This window comes from Pituophis catenifer, unplaced genomic scaffold (genome assembly GCF_029215685.1).
Source record: "Pituophis catenifer annectens isolate HBS135680 unplaced genomic scaffold, rPitCat1.0.hap2 SCAF_2, whole genome shotgun sequence".
In the NCBI taxonomy this organism is placed as follows: domain Eukaryota; kingdom Metazoa; phylum Chordata; class Lepidosauria; order Squamata; family Colubridae; genus Pituophis; species Pituophis catenifer.
The window spans coordinates 136,301,586-136,315,463 of NW_027256882.1; the positions used below are offsets into that span (position 1 = coordinate 136,301,586).

General features: G+C 38.1%; 1 protein-coding gene across 1 annotated transcript in view; it reads left to right on the forward strand.

Annotated features, from left to right (window-relative positions):
* Positions 1-213: 213 nt before the first annotated feature.
* FASN (fatty acid synthase) overlaps positions 214-13,878 on the forward strand; it is a 56,386-nt gene continuing 42,721 nt past the window's right edge. Inside the window, exons 1-4 of the mRNA XM_070937629.1 lie at positions 214-398; positions 11,289-11,429; positions 12,493-12,645; positions 13,145-13,318. Of these exons, the coding sequence (XP_070793730.1) occupies positions 11,303-11,429; positions 12,493-12,645; positions 13,145-13,318 (454 nt within the window). The 5' untranslated portion in view covers positions 214-398; positions 11,289-11,302. The remainder of the gene's footprint in view (positions 399-11,288; positions 11,430-12,492; positions 12,646-13,144; positions 13,319-13,878) is intronic.

The following is a 13,878-nucleotide window of genomic DNA, read 5'->3' on the forward strand; positions in this document are numbered from 1 at the left end:
CTTTGCTTCCCTTCCTCCCCATCGGTGATCGCGAGAAGCTCCCGTGAGCCAGGGCCTGGCATCGCCCCAGGATCTGCTCCGGGAGGCCCAGCGCCGGCTCTCATTGGACTGAAGCAAAAAAGCAAACTGTCAGCCCATGTGGCGTGGCCACCGGAGGTGGTGGCTGTTTAAATAGGCGCCGGGAGCTAGAGGGAGACAGTGAGAAAGAAACGGAGAGCGCAGAGAGCTCAGTGTGCGCCAAAGCACCGGGAACGAAAGAGGCAAATTAGCCGAGAGACCTGCGTGCCTAATAGCAATCGGATAAAGCGCGCCTCCTCCGCCAACCAGCTTTCAGCAGCTGCCGCATCGCTTGTCTCAGCACCGACCTGCCGCCTGGCCGACCTCAGGGACCTGAGCAGGTAACCGGCTTAACGTTGCTTGGAAAAAGGCATCCAAAACTTGGATGGGGTTTTCTGGCGTGAATGAAAAGAAACTGCGGGAAGCTAAAATGGAGCCTGCGGCTGGAACGGCGTTCGCGGGGGGCGGGCGGGGGGAAGACACGCGGGGCCCGAGTTATCCTCGGGGGCGTGGGGGGGTGTATTCCACAAATTGGGGTGAGGAAAGGATGGAGGCATTGTAGAAGGGGGTTCAAATCCGTCTCCCTCCGTCGCCGAGGAGAGGCCCTTTTCTTTCCAGACCAACCATCTTCCTCGCTCTGGCTCCTGCGTGGGGAGGGGAGGGGAAACCGGTATTGGAGAGGCACCACATCGCTAAATGTGTTCCATTTTCCCAGCCTCTTTTATGCAAAGTGGATTGTGTAAGCCTGGGGAATGGCTGAAACGCATCTCTTTTGAATGGAAGTTGTGCTGATTTTGGAGCGACATCGATTTCAGGTTGCCTTCTGAGTGGCAGCGAAAGGTTGTGTGGTGTGCGACGCGTCGAGGCCTTGGAGGCGCAGGGAAGTCTGTAATTATACAATGAGCTTGCCTTATAAAAATCCTTTTAGAATAAAGACCGTTGAATTTAAAACGATGCCAGCTTGGGTTGGCTCTTGGGAAACGACGCTGTGATTTGACCGTGTCTCTTTAGAAATCTTGCAACTTTCTCTGTTGCCTTCCATAAAATGACATGGATAAATTCTGGATAGGTTGTCATTTTGTAGTATGCCAATAGGTTAAAATTAAGAGGTGGTTTCTGAGATTGTTGGATAAGGGGGAGGGGTGTTTCATGAGGGGAGAACTAAGCCTTTCTGCATTGGAAGTGCTCTGCATCCAGCCATTTTGGCATCAAGGAGGGAAAGCAAGATACGCTGACGTACTAATATTTATTTCTAAAGACCTAGACTAGAGGGAAATCTCTGGCTCTTATCATTTACATACAATAGTATGCAGAACGAGCTAAGACCTGAAATGCAAAAACTCAATGTTGCGAATATTCTGTGACTTTTCTGTGAGGAACTTTGGAGATAGGATAATCTTCTTTGTTGCTCACAAGCTAATTTGCTTCTTCTCAGGAAGATAATAACAAATAAGATAGTTCTGATTGATACAGAAGGAAATCTTTTTGCTACTGGACAAAATATGTAACTTACTGTTCTCTATTACAATATATCTGGTATCCTCCCAACTCCTCACCATCTTTGCTCCATTGCTTTTGAAAGCCTACAATTGTGTTAATGATGCAAACATGATTTGACATTCAAAATTGTAACTACATAGTTTTATTAACGCATTTTAATAAAGCGTTAATACAGTTCTCACATTTATCAAGTAACAGATGCATGCAACGCACTGAAACTTTTAGGCACGTTTTATTTTAAACAGTAAGGTAATGGATGGCACATTCCCATTTATTAATTATATTTTTCTTGACCTGTAAATTAAGTTTTTAAGTATTACTGACTTATTAAAAGTTTTTAAAAAATGATTCTGAAGTGAATTACAATATTCAACAGCATAAAACTATTATTTAGAATAATCTGAAAGCAATTTTAAAGCAGCCTTTTCCAATATTGAACTGTTTATATCTTTTGGACATTAGCACTCTAAATTTGAGGACCAGTCCAACTCTGTTTTATGTTAACTGGGAATGATGGAAACCATCAGTATCTAAGGGCTGCAGATTGGGGAAAACTGCTTTAAAGCTACAGGAAGTAAGAATAAAATTGTAATAGTATGGTAAGTTCCTTTTTTCCATTAAAGCCAGTGGAAACAAAGAACTTTAATTTCCTAGTCTACAAACAATTCATTCAGTGATGGCCCTAAATTAAAATGCAGCTTTGTTGACTTCAGCAGTACTAAACTGTTTGCAACAGTAGGTATTTTTTTAAAGTGGTTTTGCTTAATTGTTTGCATTTTATTTATCCTTAGTTGAAATCTATGCCACACATTACTAGTTCAGTGGTATACAACATGAGTTGCTTCTAAGTAGATGTAAACTGCACAGTAACAGGCCAGCTCTGGGTTAGTAAACTTAGAAACAAGTCTTACTCAGTTCAGTGAGTTTATCCATAAGAAATTTGTTTAGGGTTACAGTGCTAGGCTCTACTTGTAACCACAAGTAACTAGGAAGAGAGGTACTTATATTCAGTGAGTTTTCTCAGTCAACAAATTGAGGAACTAGACCAAGTTGCATATCATAATAGCACTTCAGTTTTCTGGAAATACAAGTTAATGGAAATACTGGATATACATAATAAAAATGATGTAATAGATTGGTATATAAAATCTGGGCTGAACAATCTTTAAATTTCTGAAGTAGGCATGCTAGTAGGAAATTTGAAATATATCAGTGCAGACTGTCATGGCCAACTTCAAAACAGATTTGAAATATATTTGAACGTATTTAGATGTCACATGAAACAATAGTTTTTATTATAAACCAGTTGATAATGTCATTTAAACTATAGTTTGCTTAAAAGAATCCACCTTCATTATTCAACACATGATAGCTCAAACAGTCCTGATGACTGTTTAACAAAATTAATCACAACTGAGAAGGTGAATGGCTTGTTAAAGTTTGAAAATTCTACCTCAGGGTTGTAAAATGGGGGAGAGGACAAAGGCCTGTTTAAGAGGCAAATGGGTATTTGAGATCCAGTAATATGGTGGTTTTCTGTGCTGTCTTTAAATTCTCCTGGAGAGCAGAGTATTCCAAATTAGAATGGCCAGTTCCTTTGGAACTGGACAGCACTCACTGCTGACCGTGATACACTGTCTATCTTGTATCCATTAAACTGGTCAGAAGCACTTGGTCTGTTTTCCTTTTTTAAATTTGCAGATATATTGCTCAGGTCATTCTAAGACGCAATACACTGGACTAGATTATTTTTGTCTAAATCAACAGGCTCTTCCTAGAATGATAATTAATTATTTGTAAGGAAATAAGGTTGAAAAGCCAGCCCCTTGAATTCTATAAGTGGAATTTGTGCAAGGATGGAACTTTGTATTTCATTTTGGCCAGCCAGGTTTTTGGGGTCATGACCAGAGGAATTCACAGCAATTTCTAGATAATTTATTATAGTTATCAACTTAAGGAAAAGAAATAATATACTTTACTTGCAGAAGTGAAAGAAAGGCACACTGGGAAAATTTAAGAAATCCCCAAGGATACATTTATAGGTATTTTGTATTATACATGGACAGCCTATTGCCCTTTAATATATGCTTGCTTTGTCAAAAGTAAATATGAAGAATATCTGAATGCAGTTTTCACCAAACTGGTTATTTCCCAGAGATATTGGGACATTATTTTTCCAACATTTCTTTCACTTGATGGTGTTGGGGCAACACCTGGTTTGTTCAGGGAGCATCCCAAATGGTCCGAAACTGCTTTGATGTATAAAACTGGCAATCAGTTCTGCATCAAAATATGAATCCTTAGATTTATAATGACCAATTTTTCAAGTACATATTTGTAATCCTGTCCTAAGTAGTTGCATAATTAATGCCTACTTTCCTTACTATATTTTTTGTCTATTGCCCCTACTTCTTATGTTTACTTAAGCTACATGCAATGTTCACCTGTATTATGCATGGACTATCTTTGCTCTGCTTTCTGTCTTCCTTTACTATCCTATCTATCAGTGGTTTATTTCAAATCTAGGCTGGCTAAGATATTGAGTTGTCAAAGGCAAAACAGTGACTATTTTTTTCCCCAAATCAAGATAGATAATATCTGAACCCAGGACTGTTTTTAAAAAGGATTTTTATTTTGAATTAATGGTACATACTAATATTCCTCCCCCCTCCCCCAATTTGCTACACCTCTGGAAGCACATCCTTGCTATCTATTGCTATAGTTCCCTTTCTTCTGTCCTATCATTTTATGTTCTGCCAACTTTTGGGGATTGAAATTGCTTAATCATCTGTTTCAATTGGTATACTAGCTGAGTAAGTGGAAGTGACATGGGGTCTGCTATATTTATAGTGTTGCTTTGCTCTTGAAGCAAGCAATTCTGCTCCACTTGAAGCAAGCAATTCTGCCTCCTTTCTTTTCCTTCGATAAGTTATTTAAAAAGGGACAAGATAGAGATAACAGATAGCCAAATTCATCAGCCCCCACAGAGATTAGAGCTCTGTTATCAAAGAGCATTCATAATCTGTGTGATAAATTAATCCACTGTCTGGAATTGCTTAATACTTCGACCCATTAATTCAATTCAAACTACTAAGCCACAATCCATAAATTTAGCACATTGTTTAAAGGCATCTATGAGGTATTTTCTTGATATAAACCCTACTCACAAAATAAGCCCCATTTAAGATCATCAGCCAGCCAGACACATTTAGTACTGTATTTCCCCCAAAATAAGACCTAACTGGAAAATAAGCCCTAATGTGTTTTTTGGAGCAATAATTAAAAAGATTATTATTAAAAAGAATAAAAAGAGCCAAGGTGGCACAGTGGTTAGAATGCAGTACTGCAGCTACTTCAGCTGACTGCTAGTTCAGCAGATCAGCGGATCAAATCTCACTGGCTCAAGGTTGACTCAGCCTTCCATTCTTCCGAGGTGGGTAAAATGAGGACCCAGATTGTTGAGAGCAATATGCTATTTAGTATACCGTCTTTGGTGTAAGCCACCCAGAGTCCTCGGAGAGTGGGCGGCATAGAAATATGACTAATTAATTAATTAATTAATTAATATAAGACCCGGTCTTATTTCTGGGGAAACATGGATATATTTTACTATATGTTTGAGAAAGCAGTGATTGGCAACTGAAGCATCATTACCTATTGCAGACATCTGTGAACTGCTCAAGGAAGGTAAAACAAGGGCAAGAAAGAGCCTGGTAACAAGTGTGGCCTTCCTGATTTGCTAACATAATACCTAATTTCACCTAATAATAGGGCTGAGCACATTTCGTAGTTCTGGATTCTGCTCCACCCAGAATCTTAATTCAGTTGTTGCACCATTTTATTATAATTAAGCTGCAGTCCCAACGGGATTGGCAATATTTCTTCTGCAACTTAAGTGTTATACTTAAGTATACTTACTCTAAGGAATATATTGAACTCTACAAAAACAGTTCAGTAATGGAAAAGAATCTCTGGGAAAGCCAAGTATGTGCCATCTTTAAGACAGCATGTCCTCCCTGAATTGAAGAAGGCTTTGGGATTATATAGTTTTTCTGAAGAGGAATTATATATAGTCCTCAATGGTCACAATTGAGCCCAAAATTTCTGTTGCTAAGTGAGAATGAAAAAATGATATTATTGTGGAAATTTATTTCCAGGCCACTGTCCAATGGCTGTGGACATACTATTTCTAAATCAATTCCAAAGTTTTCAGGGCGGTAGGCTATACAGTAGTAGCAATAGGCTTATTCTGATATCTGCTAGGCAACTATCTCAGCTAGGAAAACTTTTTGAGGAAAAGCAGATTATAATGAACTCGGGCAAAAGAGCAGAAAATCAATCTTTGAAATCCTAACAGATAAATAAGTTGAAGCGAAATGAGAAACCATAAGAAAAGATGAATCCCCACAAAGTGGCCACTCCAGTTAAGAAGGCTTAAGTACTGCACCTTAACAGGGACAAGAGGAAACTGGCTCAGAAAAAGAGCTCCTAGGTTCCTAAAGGCCTGGAAACCATATCCTATGAGGATGGTTAAAAGAGTTGGGCATGAGTAGCTTGCAGAAGAGAAGAGAAAGGGAAGATGAAATATCTAGAGGTATGTGGCTGCTTTTTTGCAGCAGGGGGCAGAGCTATTCTCCATTGAAACAGGAGCAGGAAAGAAGTCAACATGTTCACATTGAAAAGGGGATTCATGCTGAGTATTAGGAGGAATTCCTTGACAGTAAGAGTTGCTAAGAAATATTACTTTGAAGAGTGATGGAATCCCCTATCTCAAGAGATGTTCAAACAGGATCTAAATGCTTTCTTATGATGGATGGTTTAGTGGAGTCAGGGCATCAAGCAAGACGTTTTGGTCACTTCCAACTCATGGGTTGTATGATTCTATTTTATTAGCATATTAATACATTGTGAGAGGATGTAGTGAATTAACTATATCCTGAGGGTGAGAGTATTTTACAGAAGGATTGAAATCAATGTCACTGTCATTTTTGTTCAAAGTTTACCAGATGTCCCTAACCCAGGTGTAGGCCTGATTAGAACTTTGATGGTAGACCCTCAGGAAATGCCAAGTCGTAGGTTAGGTTGGGATATTTGAAAAACATTGCAAGCATTGTGGTGAGCCAATTCTATGTTATTGCTAGAAAATGATACACCCATGTACACACTAGGGATTGAACTTTGCTTAAAGGGTACTGCTTAAAGGGGATTTTAAAAAATATCTGATTCCCTCTGTAATGGAACACCTTTACATACATACTTAGCAGAGGGGCCACATAAGCCAAAACTTCTCCTTGTCAATTGTGCCCTATGTGCATAGTACAAACCACACAGAACTCTTCTGTGTTATGGATGGAGGGTGGCATATGGGGCAGAGCTGTGGAGTCGGGAGATAAATGTTCCGACTCCGACTCCGACTCCTCAGTTTTTTGTACTTCCGACTCCGACTCCGACTCCGACTCCCCGACTCCGACTCCTCTGTATTAATATGCGAATGTATTTTATACATTCCTTGAAGGAAAGAAAGGCAACATACATGTCATTACCACAGGACTACTGGCTGGGAAGCCAACAGTCTACTGTATTGAACAGTTTAAGCAAAAGACAAACACAATGAAAACAACAAAGTTTTATTAATTTTTTTTTATTAATTTAATTAATCAAGTTGCTGGATAGTAGCAGCAGGCATAAACATCAGGAACAGGAACTTTACCAGTTCAAAAATACAAACCACATTATTTGGTTGTTTTAGAACAAAAACAAAGCTTATCTATATGAACCAAAAACAAAATCTGTAAAACCTAGAAATGGTTTATATTAATCTTGAAATGTAGTTATAGGCTTAGCAAATGCAAATCAATTCAATGTAGAGTTCTAAGGAAGAGAATTGCCTCTGCCAGATCCTCTTTCATAGAGGCTCTTAAGTCAGACTTTATTATTTTTAGGGCTGAAAATAATCTTTCGACACTGACTTGGGTGGGTGGCATTGCAGTAACTATTCTGGCCACATCACTAACGATCTCTGGATAAACAAGGATGGCTTCTTCAACAGTAAGTTTTGATGAGCGATCATACTTTTCAACTTCTTTTAGTGCTTTATAAAACTCCTGTTGGAATTTTTTTATTTGGACATTTACTGGTTCTGTAACGCTTATGCGACGTCGCTTTCCTTTAGCAACTTCCATTTTGTCTAAGAAGGAATCAAAGTCTAATTCTTCGTTTGAAGAAGATGATTCTGAGTTACCACTATTGCTTAAAAGAACTCCATCCTCCTGTGGAGGTATTTCAGGTCGTAATCCCTTCATGCGAACTGCTACATCATAGAGGGCCTTTTTCCCAGTAGCAATCTGTTTACTGTTCAATAAAAGTCGGCTCATTGGGTCGACATAAATAGCCGCTAACAAGATTTCATTTTCCAGCAAAAGACTCTCTCTTTTCATCATTGAAGATGCAATGCCCTCAGCTATTAACCCTCCATTTTTGTTCAGGCGATATAACAGGCTCTTCCATTCCAAGAGGAATTTACCCGGGGTTAGATCATCACATTGCAACCTCTTGGTGACAGTGAAGGGGTGAGAAAGAAGGTTCTCCAGCTCTTTTGTTTGTGTCCACTGGCTTGCAGTTAATGCAAGATTTTCATTGTCCATTTCTTCTATGAAGTCTTTAAGTTCAAGCAAACGCTTCACCATTAAATAAGTGCTTCCCCAGCGAGTTGTTTGATCCAAAATGGCTCCTTTTCCTGCACGTCTTTTCAAAATTGCATCTGTTTTTGGGGCCCTGGCTGCAACAGTTACTTGCCGTAATTTGCCAATTAATGTAGCTGCATGGCGATCTTTTAATCCATCTCTTATGGCAAGTTGCAGTGTATGAACAGCACATCGCATATGATGAATAGTAGCAAGCTTCAATGCTTCTTCAACAAAGTTGTCTAAAAAAATGTCAGCATTCTCTTCAGTTTCTAAACTTTCTCTAATACTTGCAGAGCTGTCTTCCTCTAAGTCTAATATCTGTTTGATACCTTCTTCATCTGCCTTCATCTTCTCAATTGTGCTCAACATGTTAGAAGCGTTATCTGTCACAACACATAAAATCTGTTCCTTTTTAATTTCAAAATCTTCTAGAACACCCTCCACTAACTTCTGAAGGTAATCACTGGTGTGATGTGCCTGAGTGTCCTTTACTCCGAGGGTCCGTGTTATTGTTTTGTTATTTTCATCCACAAATCTAACATTAATAGCGAAATAATTGACTCTGTGACGTGTGCATGCATCCATTTTAAGGAAGACAAAACGTCCTTTCATAACTTTATGTTAGCAGTCTTTTTGCCATTGTTTAGGATGCCTCCGGAGTCGGAGTCGGAGTCGGTGCATTGTTTGCCGACTCCGACTCCGACTCCAGGTACCCAAAATTTCCTCCGACTCCGACTCCTCAACTCCGACTCCGACTCCGACTCCACAGCACTGATATGGGGACATTATCCCTTAACAATGCTCATATTCTTGTTGAAGACCTATGTACTATTTGCTGCCTGCTAGGAAAGTGTCATCTTCATTACCCTTTCTAGCACACAATGGATGTTCATTGAATATTTCCAGTAGGACCATCCAATGTAAAAAGAAGCAGTATGGACAGTAGCTTCATTAGTTGTCACCATTGTAACAGCTTACACTGAATACAGCTAAAATACTGGAGAGAGGTGTAACCTCTTGAACATCTGAATGGCTGACCCCCCTTTCTTCCAAATTTGCTCCCAAAGAGAAGTAAAGGTGCCTTTGGATTTGCACAATTCACTGAGAGAAGAAATTGGATATAAATAGCTTTGCTGATATATTTATTGACAAACCCCAAATGTTATTAGCATGTACTTTTGATTATGAGATCTGAATTTTAAATTTAAATAAAATTGTTTATTCTAGTATGCTATTTCCATAGTCATTTTCAGTACAAGATATACCGTTCAAAACTTTCAAATATATCATAAATTGCCTTATTGTTATAACTCATTTTAATAGTCTAAAACTTTTCTAATTTTACTTAAATTGCATACTCTTGGAAATATGCCTCTTCTAATTTTAATGAGACTACAGAATAAAACATGTATTTCACTATTTTCCGGTTCTTATTTTTTCTAACTAAATCATAAATTCTATCAGTCCTTTGACACTGAGCAGATAAATTGAACTGCTATTATTATCAAATTCATCCATTCAAAAACACTTTTTAAGATCCTGAGCAGCAATAGTTCAGTTCCATTCAAAATATGTCAGGTAACAAAATGACCATAGTTATTATTAAATCCATGGCACACCTAAGCAAAAAACTGTGGAGTGCAATAATTATCTAAAACACAATTAGTTGGATTCAGAGTATCCTTACTGGAAACAGAAGACCTCTATAATATTATGTCCATTCTACTTATTTATCATTTTTTCACTTACTCTGATTCTGCTCATTTAGGATTTCCTGGTAGCTGCCTTTTCCTTTTACAAATTTAGTATCCTCATGGGTCCCTGGTTTTTCCCCTTGATTTTCGCAGATATTTGCACACCTGTCTCCTTTCATACATTAACAGAATAACAGAGTTGGAAGGAACCTTGGAAGTCATCTAGTCCAACCATTCTTTTGAGGTTCTATTTACAGACTAATGAAAACCCATCTTCCCTCCTTCCTTCCATCTCTCTCTTCTTTCTCTCTTGTACTTTTAATGCTGTGATGATTAAAACTAAGGGAATAAGTTGTTTGTTCTTATGTTCCATTGTAAATCGATGAAATTTTTATAAGAAGGAAGAACCCATGGAAGCAAAGTAGCATTCACTTAAACTTGGTAACTTCATCCCAATGTGCTTGCTTATGTTGCAACTAAAAAGATAAAAAAAAGGGGAAATTTTGCAGCACTGTGGGAAGAGGATAGAAAACAAAAGGATCCTGCTTCACTCAGCCTGGGAAGGACTTAAAAGGGTGCCCAACGGCATATCTAAGGCTTAAGTGGCATAAGGACTTTCCACAAATTATGGGTTGAGGAAAGTTCATTGACTTAATAGGTCACTGTTGAATCAATCACAAGATAATTGCAAAATGGAAGCTGCTCATCATCAGAGAACACAGGAGCCTGAGAATGCAAGATGAAATGGCCACACAAGGCAGTGGCCAATCCCTGGAGGGAAGGCACAGACCAGGAGCTTTTTGCCAATTGCAGGAGTTGCCATAAGATTGAAAGGAAGCACTACTTGGAAGAAGGCTTAAAATAGCTTTGAAAACAGACAATTTGGAGCAGACCTTCAAAATAAAGCCAGAGGGTGTACTTGTAGTGTAGAGGATGACAACTTCTGTTCCTGGACTCAAGAGGTAGTGGGTGTCCCTTACTGGCAATGAGGCAAACAGAAAACGAGGATCAGCCCTGTAATTTGGAAGGAAGGAGCCCTCAATGGTCAAAATCTCCATAGGCTAAGTGTTGCTCTATTTGAATAATTGAGCACCTCACTTTTTTTTTAATGATTCGCCCACACATTTAGTGTGTGGTTATGCAAACTTATACAATATTGTTCTGCTGTCCTTCAAGTGTGTCTTTAAAAGAGTCCATTGTCATAGCAAAGAAAGAAAATTAATTCTTCAATGAGCAGTGAAAGATAACTTTAAAAAACTTTAAGCAGTAAAAAAAACTTTGTCATATTTTTTTTTTTTTTTTGCAATATTCACTGCCTAGACCTGACTCTTGTTTTTCCTTTTCTGTTCAGAAAAGCATTGAAAGATGGAAGACGTAGTAATTGCCGGTATAGCAGGGATGCTGCCAGAATCAGAAAATTTGCAGGAATTTTGGGAAAACTTGATCAATGGAGTGGACATGGTTACAGAAGATGATCGGAGATGGAAACCAGGTAAGTTAAATAATTCTTAGTTGATGGTAGAAAAAGAAACTTGGAGAAAAAAAAGCCTTTATGTTCATTGGTTTGAATAAGCAGAAGTAGGATCAAATGAAATCATTCTTTTTAAACGATTGAATTATTTTAGACTGTTCGATCAGTTTCCTATTTTATTTTGATTAAGAAAGTAAGTCATTTCCATTCTCATTAGGAAGTTTCTGCATCCCCCTCAACTCGTTTTTTTTTTTTAATACCCAGGCCTCTCATCATTATTTGGAAATTAGAGATGATTGAAAGGATAATTTCTAATTTCTCTAGAGCAGTGGTTCTCAACCTTCCTAATGCCGCGGCCCTTTAATACAGTTCCTCCTGTTGTGGTGACCCCCAACCATAAAATTATTCCTAAAACCATTGAAAATATGTGTTTTCCGATGGTCTTAGGCGACCCCTGTGAAAGGGTCATTCGACCCCCAAAGGGGTCCCGACCCACAGGTTGAGAACCACTGCTCTAGAGTGTAGTTTACAAACTGGGCAGTTTAACCAAGACATTAAAGTAAAAGGAAGCTTTTATGGATGGAAAAATATACCAAACTAACAGTGTTTAGATGTCAGTTGTATTGATGTTATTAATTGGATTGATCATAGGTATTTATCCAAAATAAATGCAGTTAGCTATATTTGTAAAATAAGTATTTATTTATTTAAATTTATTGGCCACCCCAACTCCACCAGACAATAGAAATTAATACAAGCTAGTCAAGATTTGTTAGGTATAACTACTTCTGAATCTATGACAAGTTGTGTGCTCCAGCAGAGAACAATGCATAAAACTTGGATACTGGTAAAATAATAAGATATTTTGTCTTTCCAAAAAAAAAAAGATGATGTGGCTTTCCAAAACAACTCTTACAGTATCTTACATCTTGCTTTCATATTTACTTGGCCTGCTGAGATGTAAAAATAGTTACATGAAAAATAAGTGCAATCAGCACCTGATTTATAATGACACCTTCTCATTCAGTAATTATATACCACACAATGATGGTGATGAAATTCTTTTGTTTCTTGTTTAATTCAGGAATTTATGGACTGCCCAAGAGAAATGGGAAACTCAAAGATATCAGCAAATTTGATGCCACATTTTTTGGAGTCCATGCAAAACAAGCTCACACCATGGATCCTCAACTACGTCTGTTATTGGAAGTTTCTTATGAAGCCATTTTGGATGGTGGTAAGCAGAGAGCCTGGAATTCTTTATTCAAAAATCCTATTGTCTATGAACTGAGTGTACAGAAACAGTTTGGATAAAAAATTAGATTCAGATTTATTCATGCATAGAATAGACACAGGAAGACTGTTTTTAAAGTAGTCATTAGTAACCACTGGTATCTTTCTCTAGCTTGGTCATATTGGTTTGATTGTAATGTGCATGTAAAGAAACTAAAAAGATATGGCCCAAACTCTTATTTGTGAAAAGATTAGGTAGTTTGATAGAATAAAAGTAACAAACTACAGCTGAGCCACTCTGAAGAGCTTGAGAGAGTTTTGAAATAGCCAAATAAATTATAAATATTACAATCAATAATTCCTTCATAAATGCCTTTTTTTTCTTGTCCATGTACCCATCTCATGTTTCCATTAGCCATTTGGATATCAGATATGCCTGATGTTCTTTTGAGTTGTTTGCCTTATAAACCACAGGGAATTAAATATGTCTTCCTCCTTTATAGGTATTGACCCAACTACCATTCGAGGCACAGACACAGGCGTGTGGATTGGTGTAAGTGGGTCAGAAGCTGCCGAAGCGTTTAGTGTAGATCCTGAACTGTTGCTGGGATACAGTATGACCGGCTGTCAACGTGCTATGTTTGCCAACAGAATCTCTTACTTTTTTGATTTCAAAGGCAAGTGTACAGAGTTACATGTTACTAGTTACAGGTTACTACTAGAACAACTAGACATAAGAACAGCTTTTTCCTGAATGCCATCACTCTGCTAAACAAATAATTCCCTCAACACTGTCAAACTAGTTACTAAGTCTGCATTACTATTAATCTTCTCATCGTTCCTATCACCCATCTCCTCCCACTTATGACTGTATGACTGTAACCTTGTTGCTGGTATCCTTAAGATTTATATTGACTGTTTCCCTATGACTGTCATTAAGTGTTGTACCTTATGATATTTGACGAATGTATCTTTTCTTTTATGTACTCCGAGAGCGTATGCACCAAGACAAATTCCTTGTGTGTCCAATCACACTTGGCCAATAAAGATTCTATTCTATTCTAGCTTAATACCGATATTAGCAACTACCAGTAACTATCTTTTGAGCTGGTAATTCCTAAACAAGGGCTTAGTTATAGGGATCCAGGCAGTTTTATACAAGCGTTAAGATGGTGAAATATATAATTGAGGGCATTTAGAAATTTTTCTGGGCGGCTTGCTGCTACAATGTGAAGCA